The sequence below is a fragment of the Pseudochaenichthys georgianus genome, chromosome 21, assembly GCF_902827115.2.
Source record: "Pseudochaenichthys georgianus chromosome 21, fPseGeo1.2, whole genome shotgun sequence".
NCBI classification, from domain to species: Eukaryota; Metazoa; Chordata; class Actinopteri; order Perciformes; family Channichthyidae; genus Pseudochaenichthys; species Pseudochaenichthys georgianus.
Window position 1 is genome coordinate 34,222,898 of NC_047523.1, and position 24,678 is coordinate 34,247,575.

Below are 24,678 nucleotides of genomic sequence, written 5' to 3' on the forward strand. Positions count from 1 at the left end.
TCAGAGGTAGAAGCCGGTGGCGGGGGGGTCGGGGAGGCCGGACAGAGTGTCAGGGGGCATCTGGGCAGCAGGGGGCGCCACTCCGTTTCTATTGGGCAGAGCAATGCCTGCTGGGTAAGTGTTGTTCAGGATGCAGCCGTTCTCCATCTGCAGGGAGAGAGAGGAGACATCATGAAACACGCAGCTGGAGGAGAGCTCAGATCCTACACTTAATAATAATAATAATAAGTTGATTTAGTATAGCACCTTTCACAGAAATAGAATTCACAAAGTGCTTCACAAGAAAGAACAACAGTTCAAATGGAGACCACAGAAACAAGAGTACAATAACAACATGAGGCAGAAGTAGAATAAGTAGAAGTAGCAATGCTAAATTGTTCAAATAAAGTATTGGGATTAAAAAAATACTTGAGTATCAGAATCAAAAGTACTCGTTTAGGATATTCGTCCAATTCAAAATCAATTGTATGACACACTGGATTGTAATTATTGATGCATTCGTGTCCATAGCTGGTCTAATTTGAGCTACTTTGTTTGAACCTGTAACCTTATGTCAATGATGTCATTGATTTATATTTGCTAATATTTTGAGTATGTAAAGTAAAGGGTGAGTAAGAGCAGAGGTATACATTTGCAAAATACTTAAAGTAGAATTTTTGAGTACATCATTACGTCCCACTAATGGAATGACAACATACAGTTATATGTGGAATAAGTGAAAGCAATGTCAAAACAAAACGTCTAAATTGAGCCTGTATTATGTAGGTTTTACATTAAAACTAGGGCTGTCAAACGATTACAATTTTTAATCAGATTAATCACAGCTTAAAAATTAATTAATCATGATTAATCACCATTCGAACTATGTCCAAAATATGCCATTTATTTATGTATATTGTTGTGGGAATGGAAAGATAAATTAAAGAAGGCGGATATATCCATTTAACATACAGTATCTATGTTTATTATAACATATATAATATAATTAATTACCGCCAGCACTAATTAAAATATGTATATTTGTATCGGAAGAATGACAGAAATCAAACGTATTATCAGAGATTGTAAGTGTATACTACTGAGATGTCTTGTGAGATGTTAAATCTGAAGGGTCCGTCAGTGAGGAACATCTCTGAACATGTCACGGCTGTCTGCCCGTTACATTGTGAAGATATCATGTTTGAAATGATGACAGATCTCCCTGCAGGTAGCTCAGCTGGTGATACGAGGCCAAGCGTTGAAATACAAAGGTCAGAGAGAAAGCATTAGGACGCATCCTCTGCGTGTCATGAATATTCACAGCACATTGGACACGAAGATGTCATAATCTGTCACTTCCTCAGAAACCAGTGCAGATCAAAGGAAACGCTGCATATTGAAGCTTTTACCAAATTCCACTATGTCTGACTCAAAAGTCAAAATAATTGTATGAAAATCAAAGTCAAATTGCAATAAAGTTTAAATGTATATTCATGATCCCCAATTTCTCTCTTTATTGTTTGCAACACATCAGAAAAAATGACAATTGAATCTCTTGTTTGGTTCGACCAACAGTCCACAACTCAAACAGATTCAATGTATTATATTGTTAAACCTAGCATACTAACAAACTATCACATTTTAGAACATGGAAACACTAAATGTCTTGAGAAAGGATACCCGTTCATTTAGTTTGATCAGTTTTCTATTAATAGTTGAAACTCTAGACAAAACTACTGGACTGAGCCCCAGAGGAACAGTAACGGCCCGTCTACACTACAGGCATCAAAAAATCTTGAAGCTGGGCGTGTCTGAGGCTTGGCGATTTCTCGCGCCCAAGGCGACCAACAACCAATCAGGAATCTCCCGCCCGCCCCCGGCATACAAAGCAATAGCAATGTTAAAACGAAGTAAACTGGATATAAAATCCCCAAACAGGCGAAAACCTACCAGTTCCACCCACTGTCTCTGCCTCCTCCCTCCATGCCTCGCTCCTCCGGTTTGTATCCCGGTAGATGAACAGAGACTGATCATACAGCACCGGGTGATTCACTACCGCTCCATTTGTTTGAATATGAGGAAATGACCTGCGTAGTCTCTCCCAGCATACACGCGGTTTGATTGGCTAGCGCTTGTACTGTCAGATTTGCATACGCGGGATTTGATTGGCTGATGCCAAGCATCGAGCCTCAAAAGTTGAACATTGTTCAACTTTTGATGTCGATAGATGCTCGTGATGCTTGCAAAGCCATGCCATGCTCCCCACAATGCAGTTCGGCGAAGTTTCAAAATCTTCTACGTCACCCCATTCAAATGAATGGGCGAAGCGTTGAAAGCATTTTTCGATGCCTGTAGTGTAGACGGGCCGTAAGAGGGTGGCCAACTAATGCATGATCATTTAAAAAACATCTCCTGAACTCTGTAGGTCACTTTACGGTCGGACACTATAATAATAATAATAATAATCCATGTTTGACTCAGAGTTTCAGCTCAAAAGCATCAAAGGCAACATTTGTACCTTTCACTATTTGATACAGACGCTTCCCAAAACCTACAAAACAAACATCCATGCTCAAACCCAATCACCATGTCAGTGTTTCAGCGCCCTCACCTTGTTGGGGCTGGGGTCATGAGGGATCTCGGGGGTCACCATGCCGTAGGGGTCCAGCTGCCGACAGGGCTTGCCCACCCCCAGGATCTGCTCCAGGGAGGCGTTGGGGGGCGGGCACTGCGACAGGCTGGAGATGACCTGCGCCAGAGGAACTGGGATCTGCTCTTGTGGCCGCTTGTGGTTCATCCCCTGGAAGGATGGCACCGTGGACTCGGCCCCGTGCTGATGTCCGCTCCTCCCAAACAAACTGCTTCCACTGATAGAGTAATCCACATTGTCCATATCAGGCACACTATAATCCATGCAGGCGTCCAGCGAGGTGTTCGTCGGAGGTTTTTTATCGAGGTCGGAGGTGCTGCCCAGACCCTCGCTGAACCTGTAGTCCTGCCACTGGGATTTTCCAGCCGAGTGGGCCTTGCTGGAGTGGCCACACATGCCGTTAAGATTGGCGGGCTTGGGTTGCACGTGGCACTGCTGATGGCTCTGCACCCTGGGCTGCTGGAGCTGCTGCTGCTGCTGGAGGAAGAGCGGGTGCTGGTGCAGCTCTCCCTGCAGCTCTGTGGCCTTTCCGTTGAAAATAGTCTGTTGGGTTTTATAGTGTTGTATCCCTGCGTTGACTAGAATGTCTGTGGCTGTCCATTGTCCATTTCTGATTGGTGGGGTTTGCCCCACCATGTCTCCGTTTACCACCGTGTTGTTAGCCATGTGGTTGCTCTGCTGCACCCAGTTGTGCGGTACTTTACCTGGACACATGTTGAGGTGCTGCTGCATCTGCTGGGAGAGCTGCAGGATGGGGGCCTGCCCCACCAGGGGGGGCTTGTGGGGAGAATACTGCATTTGAGCGTTAGCGTGAGGAGCGGGAGTACCTTCAGGTAGCGACACGGTTGTGACAGTCGCCGAGGCAGTACTGGGAGGCGTCTGTCCTCCGAGCTCTGTGGACTCAGTCTTCCCCTCTAAGGAGTCGTAGATATACGAGAGGATCTCATCGTTCGTCAGCAGGTCGTCCAAGGTGGGCACGCGTTCGGGGTCCATCTCCACTCGGATCATCCGCTCGTCCAGCAGCAGCAGCTCCAGGTCTTCAGCGCTCAGACCGAGGCTTTCCAGAGCTCCAAAGAGATCTCCGTTCGAACAGCCCGCCTCTTCTGAATCCACAACCCCATGGCCCTCCAGAGAGAGGGAGTCCAGAGTAGCCAGCAGGGGGTCAACGCTGGTTCCTGGCTCTGTGTTGCCCGGATCCAGATCCCCATTGCTCGGCTCGTCCCATCTGCTTTGCACACTGGAGGGTTCCGAGTCGCAGAAGCCCATTTCGTCCCCAAATAAACTGTGGAAAGACATTTTGGGCTCCAGGGCCGGCTGGCAAACGTACACAGACTCATCCTGACTCATGAGCGCCCCCAAAAGAGAGCCAGGGTCCAGACCGTCTCTCAACAGCCGTTCTGTCCGGCTCCTCTTCGACTTACTACAGTTTTTCTCCTGGCTCCCGTCTCTGAAGGCTGCGATGGGATGGTTGGACTGGTAGAGCAGGGCCTCTCCTGTAGCGTAGGTGAAGGGCAGATGCATGGAGCGCTTACGCAGGTGTTCTCCACCCTCTTCATCCCTATGAAGACACAGAAATAACCATTTATTTACCAGCTTTTGTTTCTGGCATAGTTGTTGGTATGGTGCTTACCCACTTTTCTACGATTGAAGTTGTCATATAAGTGTCATTCTAGTTGCATCTTATTTTTGTAGTTTTAGAGTGACTTTACATCTGTCCAGACACTACAGATAAAACATCACCTCTTGACTAACTCTGGCACATTCACAGAAATGTCTATTAATGTGCACTCTCCCTGTGAAATGAACAAATAACATACATTCTAACTTTGCTTTCTGGAAAACGAACAGTGCAAAGGTATTTGCTGGTCAAACACGAAATATTGCTTCTTGCTCAGGGAAGATCGTCATCAGACAGAAAGTCGATGGGGTCTTTTCTTAAATAAAAAAATGGACGTATGTGTCACATCGTAACTGAAACTATATATGCTTATATACATGAAATAATTTCCTTGCATACATCAAAACACGTGTGTCCCCATCAAAACAGTGATATTGTATTAAGGTTTAGTTCCTGTCAATTAGTTTTTGATGGTGAACTGTATTGAGTTACAAACCAACAGAAATAGATATTAAACATACAAAAGAGGCCTCTGGGTGGCGATGATGTAGTCCGGCTTGCCGTTCTTGTACACCAGTCTGGCGTTGGCCTGGACCCATTTCCAGAGATTCTCCTTCGTGAGGAGCCTGAACACGGTCAGACCACTCTCTCCCGTCTTCATCACTAAACATATTAAACACAAACACTTAAAATTAGTGAACTGTACCACAACAATAGCATTCACCCGCTGAAAGTACTTGACTTCAGTAAGGACAGAGTCCAAATATGAAGTTTTGCATATTGGTGGCTCTAAAAGACGTTGATAGGTTCTGAATGAGTTGATGCTACAGTCATTCATGCGAACACATGATTGTAAGCATATGTTATTGCATTTAGGCATTATAGTTACCAGGAGCAAGTGAAAGTTGGCCAGCAGGTGGCAAGTTAAGGTGGATTGAATCACACACAAATTAGCGATCAGTGCTAGCCACAAGAAACATCGAATGAAATGTTTTAAATCTAGCCGCGAGTAGAAATGTATGCGTGACAGTAGACCAGTGTTGGATAGATGACCCATCCATCTAACTGACTGACTGACTGACTGACTGACTGACTGATATTCTTGGAAGCTCTTAGGACGTAGTAATGTGCTTTCACTGCATTATGTGTTAAATTACTGAGGGGAAAGAAGTTCTAATTGGATTGAAGAGCAGCACTTAGACAAGGTATCAATCAGTATGGCAGTGGGGTCTTTTCTTTATTCCTTTTGTATACAAATAGTAATATAACATAATATTAGTATTTATTATGCTACGCAGAAAGGAGATCAATGTGCCCCTCGTCTTGAAGTTGTATCTGTTTCCACCTCCTGATTAACCCACACTGCTGCAGTGAGGCAGAGTGGTCGCTCCGTGTCTGACCTCTGAGTGTGTGTTGCTGCTGCTGCTGCATGGATCATGGCCGATGCTTTGCTGATGCAGTGGATTTGTGGGCCCTATCCTCTGCGCACAGCTTTGCTCAATCTGCTCCGTAATCCTGCGGGATTACTTGCGAAAACGGTTTGAACTCTTTGACCAGGTTTGGCCAGACCGCCTCAACTTTATTGACGGGACTAAATCTAAAATAGCAGCGGGATTCTGTCGGATAAACATCCAAGATGAAGGGACTCTTACTACCAATACCCGCTTCGTTATGGAACAGCTTGAGACAACTCAAAACACATCTCTTTAGGGCCACCTTAAAACTGTGTTCACATGCAGCCAATGGCATTGGGAGGCTCTAGTACAGTAGGTACAAAACATGGCCTTGCTCATGAAGCCATAACAGCATGGTTTCAAGTGCCAAAAAGTGTGTCCATCATTTTTGGTGCATTACGTTGAATTATTTAGCATGTAAAAAACATCCTTACATATATATATTTTTGAATTAATAAACAATCAAGTGTGATTAAATGTGATAGGTAAGGTCTGTTGTCTAAGGGATGGGGCCTTAACTATGTCATTGCAAGGTCCTGGCTTCATTCCTAGTGGCTATATTTGTTATTTTCTCACTTTTGTTTTCCTGTCTTGCCCACTTTCTATTAAAGACAGAAAATGCCCCCAAAAACTTGTGTATCGACCCTTAGCAAAGTAATTGAAGAATTCCGTTTTTGGCAGCTTATTTTAAATAATGTAGACGAGCACCATCTAAAGACTAAGTGGAGAGGATGCAGAGGCCCTTTCTCCACTTTAAAATGTAGGTTGGTGAAAACTTGAATTGCTAAACTACCTATAATAATGTGATTGGAGACTTCCCAATTATCACAGAAAAACTCTTTCCTAACTAATACATGGCAAACACTTCCAGTTAAACATTTAGGTTGGCTTTTATAAAATAACACGTAGCTGTTTTTTGTCATTGTCTACATTGTCGCTGTATTGTATAATTATGTGTTTGTTTTACTTTGATGTTTTTCTTTTGCTTTTCATGGCTCTGTTGTTTGAGTTATCTTGATAAGCATTTTTTGGTTTGGATTTTCCCGTGTGGGAGGGAGTGGGGAGTGCAGTGTGATATTACAATGTAAATGACATAGCATCGATTCATTTACACAATAATGAAATAAAAAGTAAATAAAAATAACACGCTATTAGACCTTAGCTGTTTTTTCTTTTAACGTGTTATCGTATTGCCCCAGGAGAGAGAGTTGAAAGGAAAAGAGGGAGAAAGAGATGCAATAACCCCGCCCCCAACACACACACTCAGACTGGGAAGGTTGTGGGCTCATGGTCGGTGCCATCGCCCCCTAAACCACAGCGGCCCACTGACAGCACTTACTTCTGACATGGTTTTCTGCGCAGTGCAACATATCAGCTGCATGGATGAACTGATAGCCGGATCCTCGTACCCGCAGCTCGGCCTCTGTGTAGCCCAGCACTATCTTCCCCCTGTGCGGAAAACACCATCATTCATTTCCAAAACCTTATCCATGGTACACACCTCATCTCACATCAACATCGAATGAATGATCTCATACATGTAGGTAGTGCAGACAAATACACAGCAGGGAAAGTAATCATCTCACGCGTTGGCTTACGAACTGTAACATTGATTTCAGGCATAGTTGTTTCATTCTAAACAAATTAATCAAGTGACAAAGCAAGAAGATGTCACCCATGTATGAACGTGTTGTGTTTCTGTTGCCAGCGTCTTACTTAGCATCACAGGCCATGGGAGTGAAGTCCAGCTTGTGTTTGGTTCTGAAGATCATGTTCTTGGTCCTGATCTCCAGGATGGATGGAGGCTGCAGAGGAGTCGCGATGGTGAAGAGGGCGAGCTGAGGCGGGGCCTTTCCTCCGTTTTCCTGCCGCTGGTTCTGTCCCTGCAGAAACTTCAGTCTGCCCTGGATGTTCAAAGCCTGCACACAAAGGAAACAGATGAAGTCCTTGAATTGTGTTGGTATGTGAGGGACTGCAGAGCCTCTGACACGATGCCAAGGGTTGTCAACTCTTTGAAAGCATTCTAGTGATGGTAGTCAAGTTTATATAATCTGTAAGAGCCACGTGTCTAATTCATTGTGCACAAGTCTTGGGAGGGCATGATTGGGATGGTGCACGTGTCATTGTTATAATTGCGAGAGTGGAGTTAAGAGTCCTTGCAGTCAACAGGTCATTTTAAAGGTTTCAAGTATCAAGCTCTGGTCAAGAATAAGGCTTATCTGCATGTTTTCATTTAACTCACCAGAAAGCCGGAGGAGTTGTCCAGCAGGCAGCGAAAGCGACACACAAAGGTCCTCTCCAGGAAGGACGAGTTCTCCGGAGGAAGCTGCTCAGGGTTGTAGGTGACCACAGCTGAGCTGCTGTCTGGTTCAATCTCTGGGGTACAAACAATAGATCTTCTGTTAGTGACCGTTTCTATATAGTTAACAATTCAACTTGAGCATTTGGCTTTAAAAACCCACAATCTAACGCATCTATTTACAACATAACATACTTATTTAATCCAAAGGACACCTAGCTCACACATTGTGGGGTTTTCAACTGTGGGTTTTCTCCTGAAGTGTTTCCTTGTACGATGTGAGGGTCTAAGGACAGAGGGTCTAAGGACAGACGGTCTAAGGACAGAAGGTCTAAGGACAGAGGGTCTAAGGACAGAGGGTCTAAGGACAGAAGGTCTAAGGACAGAGGGTCTAAGGACAGAAGGTCTAAGGACAGAGGGTCTGAGGACAGAGGGTCTGAGGACAGAGGGTCTGAGGACAGAGGGTCTAAGGACAGAAGGTCTAAGGACAGAAGGTCTGAGGACAGAGGGTCTGAGGACAGAGGGTCTGAGGACAGAAGGTCTAAGGACAGAAGGTCTAAGGACAGAAGGTCTGAGGACAGAGGGTCTGAGGACAGAGGGTCTGAGGACAGAAGGTCTAAGGACAGAAGGTCTGAGGACAGAAGGTCTGAGGACAGAGGGTCTGAGGACAGAGGGTCTGAGGACAGAAGGTCTGAGGACAGAGGGTCTGAGGACAGAAGGTCTAAGGACAGAAGGTCTGAGGACAGAAGGTCTAAGGACAGAAGGTCTAAGGACAGAAGGTCTAAGGACAGAAGGTCTGAGGACAGAAGGTCTAAGGATAGAGGGTCTAAGGACAGAGGGTCTGAGGACAGAGGGTCTGAGGACAGAGGGTCTGAGGACAGAGGGTCTAAGGACAGAGGGTCTAAGGACAGAGGGTCTAAGGACAGAGGGTGTCGTTTTTCTCATACTGATATTCTGAACAATCTGTGCTGTTGTATTTGCTGTAAAGTGTCTCTACTGTTGGCTATTTTTATTTTATGTACAGCACCTTGGCTCGACCAGAAATCGTTTATAAATGTGCTATATAAATAAAACTTGATTTGATTTTGATTTGATTGTCACATTATATAAGCTTAAGGTGGTCTAAATATGAGTGTATACACCTCTATAGTAAAGACCTTTCATCTCGACGTAGCACCGTGAAGCAGTGTTTTCCCGATGTGTTCAAAGGCCTTAATAACGTCTCAAATGTAAACATGTAGAGATGTTGGAGTATTAAACCACACCATGCTGCCCTCTGCATTAACCCTTCAGCTGGACTATAATCCTGCCTCATCAGCAGCCCTCCATTGTATAACATGCAGTTATGTAATGAGGCCTGGAGCAGCCTCGGCCTGCACGCTGACTGGCAGCCTTGGTTCAGTTGGAGGGGGGGCGGGGACAGCTTGGGGACGGGGACAGCTTCTGGGTGCAGGACCACGTGAGCTGTCTCAGAGCTCTAAACACACTGCTCAGAACCAAAGCACATAGACGTAAGCATCTTAAAACCCAAATACAGATCTTGCACCACTTTACCTCCTAAGCCAGAGTGAAGATTACTGGGTCACGTGACTTGTCCTGAGGATGGTCTTCTAGCTTAGCGCCTACAACTGTGTGTACTTAACCGCTTCATATCGATGTCCAAATGTGTGTTAAACAGTTTTACTGAAACATACAGAAACCCTTCAACTCAATGTGTAACTTTAGCAGGCTAATTAATGTATTAGCAAATATTTCAAGAAGAACAATAATGAAGTTGTTATTCAAATCAGATATATAGTATGAGTAAGTTGTAGAAGTTTGTGATTATGCAAAAATTGTTAATGTATATTCAAACAATTGTTGTAATACATTAAAAAATGCCCAAAACTATCTGCAATCATTACATATTTAACGGTCTTTTCTGCATGAAATAAATCATTTTAGGAACCCTTTCCAGAAATCTAAGTCATCCCAACAAACCAACTTCCTCACACAGCTGTTACTGCCTCCGTCTAGTGTGTGTGAGTTACCTTGCAGTGGGAGCGAGTGGTCACCTTGGGGGGAGTCCTTGGTGATGGCAGGAGGGTTTAAAGCCCAGTGGAGGTTTCTCCTGAGCTCCTGCTGGTCCTCCGTATGGACCAGCTCGTACACACTCTGGTGCATCACATCCGTCTGAGGAACAATGAGGAGGAGAAGAAGAAGAGTTCTCTTTTGCCAAAAATAAACATGCTAGTAGAGACACACAGGATGTGGAAAGTATACACATTTTCAAGTTGTAGTGTGGCTCATCATTGCATACAATAGTCTAAGTGGCCAAACTGAAGCATCGACAACTTTCAGGTCATGTGATGCTTTAGGGACAGCAGTATTCGTCCTTCCATGTTAATCATGGAGCACTTTTAATTTCGAAAAAGGTAAATCAACTTTCAACCACTTAAAAATGTCCTAAAAGTTGTACATTTCAACAAAAGCAAAAAGGGTATTTCTTTTGAGCCGGGAACCGAGCAGCTCGGAGGACAGCTTCATGGAAACGCTAGCTATGTTTTCTTCCACACTGCAGTTTAACTTTTTTGGTTTCATGCCCGATAATAAAGCACTTTTGATTGGGATGAACACCGACCGCACCTGGAACCCTGTTTGCAGTGCTCTTCATAAATCGATGTGTTGTTACGGATAATCTTGGAAATAGTTGCTATAGTCACCAGAGTATGCTACTCAGCACTTCTCCCATAAGCCCGTGTGTGTGTGTGTGTGTGTGTGTGTGTGTGTGTGTGTGTGTGTGTGTGTGTGTGTGTGTGTGTGTGTGTGTGTGTGTGTGTGTGTGTGTGTGTGTGTGTGTGTGTGTGTGTGTGTATGTGACCTGGTATTACTATACTTGTGGGGACCTACATCTGTCTACACAGTCACATGTGGGGACTCACCTCCCTCATGGGGACAAATTGGAGGTCCCAATGAGGGGAATCATTAATTTTAGGGTGAAGACTTGGTTAGGTTTAGGGTTAGGGTTAGGCATGTGTTGGTTATGGTTAAGGTTAGGATAAGTCTCCAGGAAATGCATGTAAGTCAATGTAATGTCCCCTGAAGTGATGTATACATGGTGTGTGTGTGTGTGTGTGTGTGTGTGTGTGTGTGTGTGTGTGTGTGTGTGTGTGTGTGTGTGTGTGTGTGTGTGTGTGTGTGTGTGTGTGTGTGTGTGTGTGTGTGTGTGTGTGTGTGTGTGTGTGTGTGTGTGTGTGTGTGTGTGTGTGTGTTTGTCTGCAGCAGTAAGTAGTAGGAAACTCTCCCTGTAGTGTGTACTTCTTCCCAACTTGAGTGCACAGGTACTCTCCTGAGCGGGGTGCAGAGACGTGTTGTTCACTGCAGCCCTCTGCTGTGCCTGGTGTGTGTTTTTTGTACCAAAGGCCGAGCTATAAATAGGTTGGGTCTTTTTGCTGCTGTTTGAGCCTCCGCACCGTGCAGGGAGCGGACCGATGGATCAAACTGACCCCGAGCCGCTCCCAGCAGACGCTGCACGCAACCCATCCATCAAACCATCCAAGCTGTCAATCAGTTTGGTTAAAAAGCGTCTGGGTGCTCTTGTGTTTTGCCTCTAAGGATCCTTATTCTCCTAAAAATGTAAGCTGTAATGCATTGATGAAGTACAAGTATGGCTAAGTTAGATGTTATCATTTCTAATTTCTTCAAAACATTAAGAATGGGACTGTATTTATTTATTTTTTCACTTCTTTATTTAGAAGACAGTTCAGGACATTTCACCAGTTGCAATGAAATATACTTGCAGTTACAGGGAGCAGTAGACATGTGCAATAAGGGAACAGTGCACATTGAAACCCTCCCCTTCTCATTGTCCTCTTTTATCTGATGTGCATCTTATACAATGTTGGGGCTGTATTTCTATGTCTGGTTTTATTTTCTTGTTGGTTTTGAGACAATTATTGGAGATGATAGAAGTCAGAGGCATAGAAAAAGACTTTACCTGGTTGAAGCCCAAGTAATCGGTGATGGTGTGAGAGCAGTAGAAGATGGTCCCACCGGCAGTGAGAACCATCACGAAACCATTCAGAGCCTGTGGGTCAAACAAAGGATGCACACGCAGTGAGCAGAGACATTTACTTCTCATCGTGTGGGAGCTTTCAGTTCAGGAAATGGCAAAACCAAAATATTGTATATGAAAGGTTGGTTACAGTGATCTCTATAATTCTTGATCATTTTTTTTTATCAGGTTTTCTGAACAGGAAGAGAAAGCTAACTCGTTTCTTTCCCTTCATATTCTCTTAATGCTTTGATATTGACGAAGCAAAGACAAGAAGGAGGTAGGAGACACAAGTGAACAGATATGGGGCAACTTATTTAGTGTCAAAGTCAGCATCCTTGAGACCTCAGAAATCGGGAGGATTTCAAAACCACCGCGGGGGGGGGGGTTGTGGATCGCCGGAGCTGTATTAGATTAACTTTAACATGCTTATTGTAGTTGTAAGTGCACTGCCTTGATGGAGCTCTGTGTGGGCGGGACCTGTATGAGCAGAGGGTCAAGTTGTCGATTCTTGTTCTGTTTTCTGTGACTATCTTCCTCACCCTCTCAGACTTTGAGTTGCGCGCGCTACTAAAGCAGGGTTGCCAACTTTGGGTACCTGGCTTGAGTGAGATTTTTATATCATGGGTTTAATTACACATATGCCCACTAAATGACTGCTATTGTGTCAGCAGCGGGACCTTATAGGATATATATACAATATATACAAATACACAATATTGGACAAGACTATAAAGGGCACAAAGTTTCATTCACTAATGAAAGTCAAACACATGTTTGTTTACACTGTTTCATTGTGTGCCTATAGCACACTGACTTATCTTACGATAATTAAAAATGAACTCGATACATTGCATTACATCAAATATATTGATTAACACACTCTCATATACTCTTTGACTCGATTTTGGCCTAGTAGAACGATTAGCAGCAGACTTTTACTTGTTATCATTTCTACTGGATCTTAGATCTGCGCATGCGCAATACGGTCGGGGATTGACCAACCGGCTTCCACTGCTCCGCTATCTGTTAACGTTAAGAGTGGTGGGGGCGGGGTGGGAGCGGATCGACAGCTTGAGCAGCTGTCAACTCAACATTGTAAATAACCAACCAAAAACGATCGCTGGTTCATCTTGTTTTTGGCGTGAGAATAGTTTTGGCAGAGTGAGAGCGTGAGATTGAGAGTGAAAGCATGTGTCACACGCCAGATGCGTGAGAGTTGGCAACCCTGAAAAGAGACACTTTACCATGGAAACCAAACAATGGTGTACCTGTATTAAAGTCCGAGTTGAAACAGTCCTGAGTAAATCTGATTTTGTCAGAAATCGGGAGAAATGCGGGAGAAATATGACCCCGGGAGGAAACCGGGAGAGGGCAATGAAATCGGGAGTCTCCCGCGAAAATCGGGAGGGTTGGCAAGGGTCGCGATGACAATCTTCAGTCCAACAATAAAACCCACACTTTTATAATGCAATGTTCCAGATGTGGAATATAATTTACTGGAGGCACAATACAAGAGGATGTTAGTCATAAAGATGTACGAAGCGCATGGGCATACATATATAATGTACAACCCGTCAGCCCTTTGCATTTATAACCTTTTTATTGATATGAATTATTAACATTTCTTCTATTTCTGTAAAGAAATGTGTAGTCTCTTCCATTTTCTTTGGTACCGCTGCAGCGTTGATATTCAGGTCTGTGATGTTTGAGGAGATAGGAGCACTGCAATACAAGAACCTATTGAATCAGAAATGGAAGTATGGAAGGAAGGAGACAAGGGAAGCATGTGCAGTGAAATGGAGCACGTTCATCGTTTCTCTTCAAAGGGGAACAGCTGGTCCAATATGTCCACTTCACTAGACACACATGTGCCCTCCCCCTGTATGCGTACACAACAATAAACAAACACACAAACAGACGTGTACACAAACAAAAACAGCCTAACGCACAAGCACCTCTTTACTAAATCGTCCTACAGGATGCAGGGATGACTAATGCTGTTCTCATTACACACCAGTGATTCACCGCAATCACCTGCACACTACACACAATGTCAACGTTGAATATACATTCTGTTTAATGATATCAGAAATAATCTTCATTGTTTTTAAAATCTTATGTAATTTCCTGTCAAATTCTGCAAACCGACTAAACGCTCTGCTGGAACCCGATGGGATGTGAAAAGCCGTCAGAAAGGAAGCCAAACAGTACTCGTGTGCACTCATTAACCTCCCAGCTGCCAATGATTTGATGCAGTCATGAGTATGAGCATAACTGATGGCTAGCAGAGGGAAACAAGTGTGCAGTATTCTTTTTGAAGCCGGTTAATGTCAATTTGCAATGACTATATCAGAGGAAAAGCACAATTAGGATCCAAGGCTTTTATTATGTACACAGCTAGTGTAGTTATGACAATGACATGCTTAGGTCACATGCTCCTCCAACAGTGCAACACAATACAAAATGTACTTTCTTCCACGTTTCCTCCATTTTCTGAGTGTGAATAATTGACATGCTCACAGCTCCTCCATAATTCACCAGCGTCCGAAGAACAGCAAAGCAACTCAGACTTCAGGAATAACCCTTACATTCCTCAGCCTTTGAACTGCTCTCTGTCCGTGATCTGGACTGGACTGGACTGGACTGGAAAATCAATGACTCCGGCAGATCCCAAAAAGATCTGGCAGGCAGCGAGCGAGCGCTCCACTCCGTCACACATGCAGAGCAACAGCCGCCGCCAGGAGAGGCTGTTTTTTCTCTCCGGTTTAAATAGAATAGTCAACAGGACGGACGGCAGATGGCCCTTTTCTTAAAAGGCTGAACTGTGACCTGAAAGTCCAGCGAAACATCCTGTATTCATCTTGAACCAGAAAGACGCTCCCATTGATAAAGAGATAATTCACCAACAAAGAGTGTGTGGATTGAAGTCATTGTCTATACTCAACATTCATTATTAGTTCATCAATCATAACAGCCTCCAACCTGGAGGATTTTTACTGGAATGTACTTACTAAGATATTAGCATGTCAAAATGGTACGTCTTACCATTCTTTGCTACTTTCTCCTACTACTATACTCCACTTCCATTTAGAGGTTGATATTGACCTTTTTACCTCACTAGAACAACATATAACAATCACTAATCCTGATTATAATCACTCTGATCTAAAAACAAGACCAACTATGAAAGATCGCCGGTCTCCATTGTCTAAATTAAGCTAAGCTAACCAACTGCTGACTATCCTCTTGCGGTGTATTATCCATACACACACTGTATTGATCTTTTCAAATATTTCACAAATGTCAAACTATTCCTCCTGAGCATAACTGACAGGAATGATGGCTGACGTTACAAACATATCACCCAAGATGTTAAAATAAAGGTATTTCCTTGGAGGATAACAGTGATAATAAAAAGAATAAAAAATCCAATTAAAATGTGATTTCACGACTAATGGGCTGAAATATGTTCTTTGAATGATATCATGCTTTAACTATCACATTTCTAGCTAAACGAAACATTTAGTCTGAAATTAGTTTGTGATGTGTTATAATAGAGCTCTTGATGTCACAACAGAGAAGGACTGGGCTTCTCTTGTAGCTATCAGTCGAGCAGCAGACCGGCCTGTCTAACAGACTCCTGTTTGACGAGGACAGACCGACTCTCAGCCGCCCTGAGCCTCTGTCATCGGCCTAAATACATTTTGGGCATTTGTCAGGAAGGAAAAAACAAAAACAGACAGGACAACGACCCAGACACACAAATTAGAACAGTCCATAAACAATCACTCTCCCCTAAAACATATTGAACAGGGCTTTGGTTGTGTTGGCTACAAACGATCTTAGCTATTGAATCCAAACTAAATATACTTGCACTATTATCTTGTTTATTGTGCTGCACTGTTGGAGGAGCCTGTGACCTAAGAATGTCATTGTAATAAAGACACTGTAGCTACAGTATGTACATATGACAATAAAAGCCTTGAGCCTTGAACTGACCTGCAGCAGTAGTTCACCCTCAGGAATCTTTGCCTCCACCGCTCCCGCTGTTTTGTTGTCGTCATCTTTTCCAGAGGCTGGAGTCACTCCGTTCAAGGCCACTGTGGAGAGGGCGGGGAGGTTGGAGAGAGGGGGAGAAGGAGAGAGAGAGAGAGGGTTTTTTTTATTCCTGAGATAATGTTTGCAAAGCACTGCTGTGACTGTCAGGTTGCTCATGTATCGTAAGCTGAAGATGCTAGTGCCTGCACACCTGATCCCGGCTCATTAAACATTCATCACATGATTTGAAAGTCTGACTCACCGAATACAGACCTTTCATTTTGCCTTGTTTTAAATGGGAACGATACGACATCAGTGATATATATCAGAACAGAACAACACATGTCTTGCTGTTGTTTCAGTCCGAGAAGTTCTCTATTCCTAAAGCTTTACAACACGGTGGGTTTTGGTGCACTATATAATAATAATAATAATAATAATATATTTTATTTATAAGCGCACTTTTCATTTGCGTAAACAAAACTCAAAGTGCTACAAAATTAAAAATGATATCATTACTTAGGACTCAAATGCATGGATGCCAGCCTGTGATATCCTTACAGTGACACAAGCTGGATTTATAAAATATAAAGTGCAATTATTTTGACAATCAATTAAAAATGGGTTTTTTCTATTACCGAATTTCAGCCTGTCAACTGATAGCATTTGCTTCATTGTCATATCTGATAGTAAAATAAACGTGGGTTTTGTGTTTGTGTTAAAATCAAATGAGACATATTGACACTTTTTAAGCAAAACAGTCAATTATGTGAGGGAATAATCAGTGGTTAATCAATTTAATGAATTGAAATACTTTCTTTTATCAAATTTTGAAAGACAAGAAAAAGTACTGACATGATGGTTTAACATAAACACAATAGAAGAGAGGCCATGTGTTCATAGCTCATATTTCTTCGAAAACAAAACAAGCTCTTATTTAGCGCTTTATACTTATTACTGTATCTTCTCAACTTCATCAAATGTGTAAGCAGAGCTTGTACCAAAGTTACCAAATCATTCATCAACTAAATGTAGTAGCAGTAGCTACATACATCGTCGTAAATACATTGGACCAAAGAACATGACGGTAAGAGCAGAGCTTTGGAGAAAAGCTTCCCGTTTTCCCCAGAAATCATTTGTTGCCTCTTTCAAGTGAGATGAGGCGACAGCTACATCCATGGCGATAGCTCCTTCAGGCAACACTATATTGCACTTTACCGCCTGCTCAGCTCCACCCCCCTCCCCTAAAGCGCTCACCACTCCCCCTGCTCCTCCCCCCTCCCCCACCCTGTCTTCCCATTGGCTGCTGGCTCCAGCTGTTCTCATCCTCATGGGATTCTCCTTTTCCCCAGCGTTTCTGGTATTGGGCTCTGGTTCCCAAGGCTGTGGAGCGGTGGGCAGGCTGCTGGCTTAAATGGAGAGACCACTGCTCGTGTTTTTTTTAATATATAGAATAATATGGCCATCCTTAGCAAGTACAACAACCACACAAATCAGCAGACGTCAAGATTCAACAGAAGTCATTTCAGATATTTGATCTTTAATACTACACTAAATTATTTTGTATTCCCTAGTATGCATATATGATATAGAAAAATATGATATTAATTAACTACAGAGTGCATATCATTTGAATGAAAGGAGTTCAAGGTAGCATTATGCAGTGAGTTTCTCTGACTATATTGAAGTATCCTTGCCATCAAGAGTGTGACTCTTTGACCACTGGTGGCACTGCAGAGCGATCTCTAGCAGCAGCTGTTTGTGATGAAGCGTCACATGTTCTGTCCAAATGCATGCCAGCTGCCAGGAGGAGACATGACACATGCTGCTGCAGACTAGTGGTAGTGCACAGAAGCGTTTGCAATGAATGGTAATCTGTTCTATAAAAGCTAGGACAATCTTATCTGAACTGGAAACATTGCATCAGTTCAGAGCTAAGAGGTAGAAATAATTTAGACAGAAAACGTCTATTTTTCTGGCTTTGTTTGATGAATCAAAGGCTCTGTGTTCAGTCATACACAAATATACGTCACTTCTGTATCTGTTCCAGGTCGCAGGTGCACCGAGTAATCTGGAAAACTCTACCCAACACATTCTGACAGTTGGATAAAACCAAGGTGATTCCAGATAACTCAGAGAAGCTTCTTGGAACGGTTCGCTGAACTTCACATCGCCCTCTGTGTGGGGTAAAACACACTGACCGCGCCTGACCTGTGGAAGTGTTCAGAATTACACAACTCGATCTGGCGGTGAAAAATAAGACGACAACGACTGCCTATAAACTTTGGTTTCAAAATAAAAAAATACAGCTTTGCAGTTGTTCCATATATGCAAGTCCAAAATGATACAAACAACATTACGCAGTGGATCTCTGCGTAATGTTTGTTTTACAGATTATGAATGAATTATACATCAAGAATGAGGATCACAATGATGCAAAAACATGTTACCCATTGTACCGCAAAACTGTGATACAGGGAGATATTTAAATCATCACCATGAGATAACAGCATCAAGGAGTAATCAGTGTTACATGTTCAAAAGTCTTTGTTGTCTTCTTTCACATGAATATTACTGAATATGAAGTAGACCAGTAACACAGAGGTTACATTACGCTGTAAAGCGCACATATTTTCTATATGTCTATTTTATTTATATGTATAGTAAGTCATTATATTTTAAACACACACTTTATCTTTAATTTTATCAGTACCACGTCACTATTATTTATTTATATGTACAATTTTACCAAGTTTTTATTTTGTCCTGTTCCTGTAAGCCAGTACAACACCATTTGGTTTTAATAGTACACTTTGTGTCTTGTTGAAATGACAATAAAGTATGTCTTTACGATACTATGTCTTATGTTAGTGTTTGTCCTAGACTGACAAAGATCAGTGTGTGTGTTGAAGAGGAGAGTATTTAACCCTCACCTTCTCAGGGATTACAACCTGTAAACCCTGTCGCTGGTGCCATTCACACTTTGAGCGTAATTCAGCCATAGATTACGACTATTACCTCAACCTAAATTGTAAAACAGTTTAGGAACATGTAAACCTCCGTTCTACGAAGCAAGGTCGAACTAATAAGTTGCCAACTTTAGCTCGTAGAACTTGCAGTTGCATGGTCTCTTCTCATTGCCTTCTGTCAAATTGATTAAGTAGATGATAATAATTCCTTACATTTATTATAGCGCTTTTCCAGTGCTCAAAGCACTTTACAAATACACATATTTTGTATACATGCAATGGTCACTGTGGACAAAAGGAGCAAGTTCAGGTGAAGTGTCTTGCCCAAGGACACACCGGCTTTACAGACGCAGCAGCGGCGGGTTTCACCCCTTGATCTGATGATCATTGCACAGCGCACTGCGCCACACCGTCCATCTTCACGCCTCGAAGTCATCGAGGCGCTTTAACAAGTATACATTGGTATCATACATGTACTGTGGACAATACCCACAGGAGCACATCCGGGTGAAGTGTCTTGCACAAGGACACAACGGCTTGACGCAGTGGCGGCGGGAGCGGGTTTCGAACTGGAGTTCCCCAGCACCTTGATCTGATGATCAGATGCACAGACCACTGCGCCACCCGTCCCATGATGTTTAAAGACAATAGGATTCAAGTTGTATATTTGATACTTCTAAAGTCTCCAGAGTAGAGAATTGCTACTGTATTTCTCGACTTGACAACTAGTATTCGGACGGTCTGATTGAAAGCAGTTTGAATACATCGCATTGGAAGAAAACAGATCATCAGTTGATTAATGATATTCGAGGCGATATCATCATTATCTCTGTCACGTGAGACAATGAAGCGCGGTGATGTCATGAGAAAGAGAGCAGTGGTCACGCACTTTAATCTCTGACCCCTGCAGGAGCACCGGGCGGCGACCCGCGATGACCTTTGACCCAGAGGGTGATGTATGACATGATTGGGTGACTGGGTTCTGGGTCAGATCTTTTGTTGTCTGCAGAGGGGGTTAACAAGGAGTCCATCTGAGGGCGTGGTGGTGTTGGCCGTGTCAGCGCGGACACTGCAGAGCATTGTGTGGGAGTCCGACCACGACTCGCACCTACACATGAGACACGGATTTGGTTGGACACCCCTGACCCTATTCCCATGCAAACACCTTGGATTGACTTTTCGAGGACCGCCGAGAACAATGTGGAACATAATCTGACATATTGCTGAGGAGACGGTGTGGGTAAAGCAGCTCAAACGTTACATATGTTGGAGTGTGGCGTTATCGTCCCACAAAGAAATGCAGTAGCTACTCACAGCTGGAAATATATTTTAAAACGTTGATGCAAAGGCTTACGGGCAGCTTGGAAAACTGAATACATATATGTCGTAAACACATGGCCTAATGGTTGCTTTGGATTTAATGCCAACGCAATGTTCTTGGTTACATAATAGCTAGGGTTCTTTGTTGTGTTATACCTCCGTTCTCCCTTTGTCTGCCATTTGTCTCCGTGATCAGCAATTACATATCTAAAATACAAATGCCAACTGGTGCTGAAAAAGTTAATCAAGTCAATTAATTGCTGGTAAGATTTGTCTGTGTTTTTATATTGCACTGTTGTCAGGATAAAACAATAATAAGGGCGGTGGTGGCGAAGTCGATAGGGACTTGGCTTGGGAACTGGAAGGTCACCAGTTCAAGTCCCCGAAAGACCAAGTGCTACCGAGGTGTCCCTGAGCAAGGCACCGTTCCCCACACTGCTCCCCGGGCGCCGTTCAAAATGGCAGCACACTGCTCCTAACCCTAGGATGGGTCAAATGCAGAGAAATAATTTCCCCATGAGGGATTAATAAAAGTTCATCTTAATCGAAAGGTGTAACATTTCGATCCGTTGCAGCAGCAGTGTAGGATGATGATCGCTGTTGGCTTGGGTCACATGGGTATGGGTGGCACTCATCATCCTGTTCACCTGTGTGAGGTGTGGGTGTGTGGAAGAGAGCGTGACACGGGGCCGTTGTACTTTTTTGTTGACCTCAAGATTACAATTGCTTTGATTATAACGAACATGTATATGTCTGAGAACCGAGTTGTTTCACTAAACTACCATACTACGAACCAGAGCTTCAGATCTCAGCGAGTAGTAGTTTGTTTTCTGCTGTCGCTACAAGCAGCTTAAATAACTTAAGGTCAGTCTCTGCAAGTGATGTCTGCTGATTTAAAATGATTACCACATCTTTGCTTAATCTCAAGATCAAAAAGAGTTTGGTCATCGCTAGAAAGAAAAAGGGTGAAGCGCTAAAATGGGTGTGGCCTATTTGAAGCTAATTCAAGGTTAGCTGCACTTAGTGCAAGTCGCTTAAAACTAAAGACAACAGAAAGGATACATCTTAGACTTAATCATTGCATTGACGTCTACCGAGTTCTCTGTAACTATGTTTTTTCTGCCATCGAGCACCACCTTTCCGTCAGCATCAGTGTGTGTGTGTTGTGGCTCCAGTGTGTTGGTTTACACATCAGAAAACACAGGTACGTAGCAGCGGCAGAAGCGTAATCCAACCAGAAAAAGTGGGCGAACACAGAGCCCCTTGAATGGCCCGGAGGAGGACAAAGAGCAGATCTTGTCAGCAACCATACATGTGGCATGATAGCGCTCAGGCAATCACCCAGAGGCGTTTCCAGGGAATTGAATAGAACAGCTTGGCTTCCCCACACATGCTTATCTTTGCATAATGGAGCTATAAAGCTATTGGACAACAAACAATGTTTATCACAACACTGAATATGTAATGGAGGCTGAGGCCCCATACCCTACGTGTCCAGAGAAAACTCCTTTTTATCAATCACTGTCTTTTCTATTATAACTTCTTATTTTCTATTTCTCAATTCGGAGCCGTTTAGTCCTTATCTACAACATTTGCAGATCTGCAGTATTGCAAAATGACAGTAGGCAAGTATTATCTACTGTCTTCTTTCAAGTACAGGGCATTCGTGATACAAGGACAACTGCAGTGAAAAGATCAGAACAAAGTCAGTTCACTGTGTAAAAGTGTCTTGACAAATTAAGTCTAAACCTCACAATAAATGATTAGATGCCCTTGCTCCAGAGCTGCAGCACAGAGGACTTTCTGAGCTGCAGACGGTGAGGGTCGTTCTCTCACGGGGCCCTGTGCAGAATGGTGCAGTGTAATCCTAAAATAATTTAGACTCAATATTTCATAGTGGAACTAAATCAACATATTATCATATTTGTGTGAAAACTTCAAAATCTTTGCTGTCTGTGCAACTGTAAATACACTGTAAATAGTTACACATCACATTTGTCTTTTAAAATCTTTAGAAACCACCAAATGTACGCCAACATGTCTGAACTAAAGGCTTGTGGCTGCGTTGCGCGCTGTTTCCTACAAAAAGTCAAAATCGTGACAGAAATCTAGTTAAAAAAAGAAGCTTGGCCCATGTGTTAGTCGATCTCTTTATATGTCGTTGCTGCTATATTATATTGCCATGTGGTAAATACTTTTGCATATCATGTATTTGTTTTTACTATGTTTATAAATGTCATTTTCTTAAATGTTTTATGTGAGGGACTGCAGATGGAAAGTAGCTCAAAGCTAAACGGGAGGCTGTGGCGCTGAACTAGGGATGCATATCGTTGACTTTTTTACGATACCGATACCACTGAACGATACCGATACTCAACCGATACATATCGTGATACTTTGAAAATGTATCATCCCACAATTACTCCCATGAAGCGCTTTACGATATAGTTAACATGTCAAATGAATATTAAATTCAATTGTGGGACTTCTTGGACCTTTAGCCGCGTTCACACTGCGGTACTTTTCCCACAAAGGTTCATGCGAATTTCGTTCATGCGAACTCTTTAGTTCGCATGAACTAAGTACAGATCGCGTTCACACCAGAATAAGTCCCTGGGGGAGGATTAGGCAAATGAAGCCGCTGACGTCACTTCTTCTTCTTCTGCTTTGGGTTTACTGGCAGGCCGCAAACCACTTCACGGCGTATACTGCCGCCCAAAGTCCCCGGCCGGAAGTCCCCGGAGTTGGGGACTGGCTTCAGTAGAAGCTGCTGGGAGTCCCAGCAGCTTCTACTGAAGCCTTCCGAGTAAATCGCCAGAACGCCAACACCTCCTCATCTCCACCGCTCCCATGTTTTATTTTGTGTTGCCATAAGTTAGTCTCTCTGCGTTTCTGCGCTGGGCTAATGCTAATGCTAATAATGCTAATGCGAGGATAATAAAATGGCGGCTTCACAAAACTTTTTGGGAGTTTTACGGGGCGTGGTTTGCAATCCGCCCAGCCAATCAGAAATATAGCTCTTTTCTCAAAAAAGAGCCGCTCGAAAGTCCCTGCTCTCTAGCAGGGACTTTCGAGGGGGTAAAAAGGTTCGCATGAACTACTTTTAGTACCGGCTCTTTTTGGTGTGAACGCGATCATGAACTAAGTTCGCATGAACCTTTGTGGGAAAAGTACCGCAGTGTGAACGCGGCTATTGAGTACTGAACAAACAATGAAAAATACATAAATAATATGAAGAAAACCGATTATGGAATATCTTTTATAACACCCGCCATCAGGTGTGCCGCGTGAATAGCACAGCTTGTCAATGCAAACAGACCGTTATAGCACCGTTATAATTAATGTTAAACCTTAGATTCGACTAGAGAACAAATAGATAATAGAATAAAGGTCATGAGATCTCGGCACACGGTTCATTTGTGGGACTTTTACCTTTCTAGTATTGAACAAACAATGAAAAATACATACACCGAAGCCGGTGCAAGGCGCGCGATATGGTGCAGCCCACACTCCACAGTGACTCGTTTGTGGAGTTTCACGTCGAAATTGACATCATAATTTGACGGTTTGGGCCCGAGTTTAAGGATATTACAGCTCACTTTTAAAATTAAATTAAAACAAATATATTTTTTTTAAATATATATATATATTTTTTTTTTAAAGTATCAAAACCGGATCTGATTTCGGTACGGTATACCGTATCCACCAGTAACCGGTATTTCGGTAATACCGGATACCGGTATGCATCCCTACGCTGAACTTCGAATCAGGGGGTAGCAAGTTCGAGTCCCGCTGCAGTCAGCATGTCGTTGTGTCCCTAGACACTTCACCCCAAATTGCTCCTGTGGGGATTGCCCACAGTACTGAATGTATGTAAGTCGCTTTGGATAAAAGCGTCTAACAAGTGACATGTAATGTAATCCGGCATATTTACGCTTGACATATTTATTGTTTTAAGTGTTCATTAATGTGCAATGTCCCTGCTAAATAAACAATTAACATTAACATTAGCACAGTCCAAACAGCTAGCATCTTAGTTACCTCCCTAATCTTTTAGATTCCATAATTGGTATTATTATTATATTGAAAATTGTTGACATGAAACACGTGTTTTCCAAAAAACATGATCTTACCCTGGACTTAACAAACAAAGGTTGGTGTGTCAAAGCTGGGATGCAAACCAAGATCTCTGGTGTCACACCCCTGCTCTAAGACCTGACCATCCATCCAAGAACACAGCACTTCTTAAACTGGAAATTACTTTTCCAGTGAACATAACCCAGACAGGAATTTTGTAAAACGATGATTTTGGAGA

General features: G+C 43.0%; 1 protein-coding gene across 1 annotated transcript in view; it reads right to left on the bottom strand.

The window, feature by feature from the left end:
* LOC117466739 (aryl hydrocarbon receptor-like) overlaps positions 1-24,678 on the bottom strand; it is a 42,138-nt gene continuing 17,460 nt past the window's right edge. The window contains exons 3-11 of the mRNA XM_034110159.1: positions 16,036-16,136; positions 11,977-12,066; positions 10,055-10,172; positions 7,944-8,077; positions 7,418-7,620; positions 7,041-7,150; positions 4,769-4,910; positions 2,591-4,187; positions 1-147 (exon numbers count right to left, since the gene is read on the bottom strand). Of these exons, the coding sequence (XP_033966050.1) occupies positions 1-147; positions 2,591-4,187; positions 4,769-4,910; positions 7,041-7,150; positions 7,418-7,620; positions 7,944-8,077; positions 10,055-10,172; positions 11,977-12,066; positions 16,036-16,136 (2,642 nt within the window). The remainder of the gene's footprint in view (positions 148-2,590; positions 4,188-4,768; positions 4,911-7,040; positions 7,151-7,417; positions 7,621-7,943; positions 8,078-10,054; positions 10,173-11,976; positions 12,067-16,035; positions 16,137-24,678) is intronic.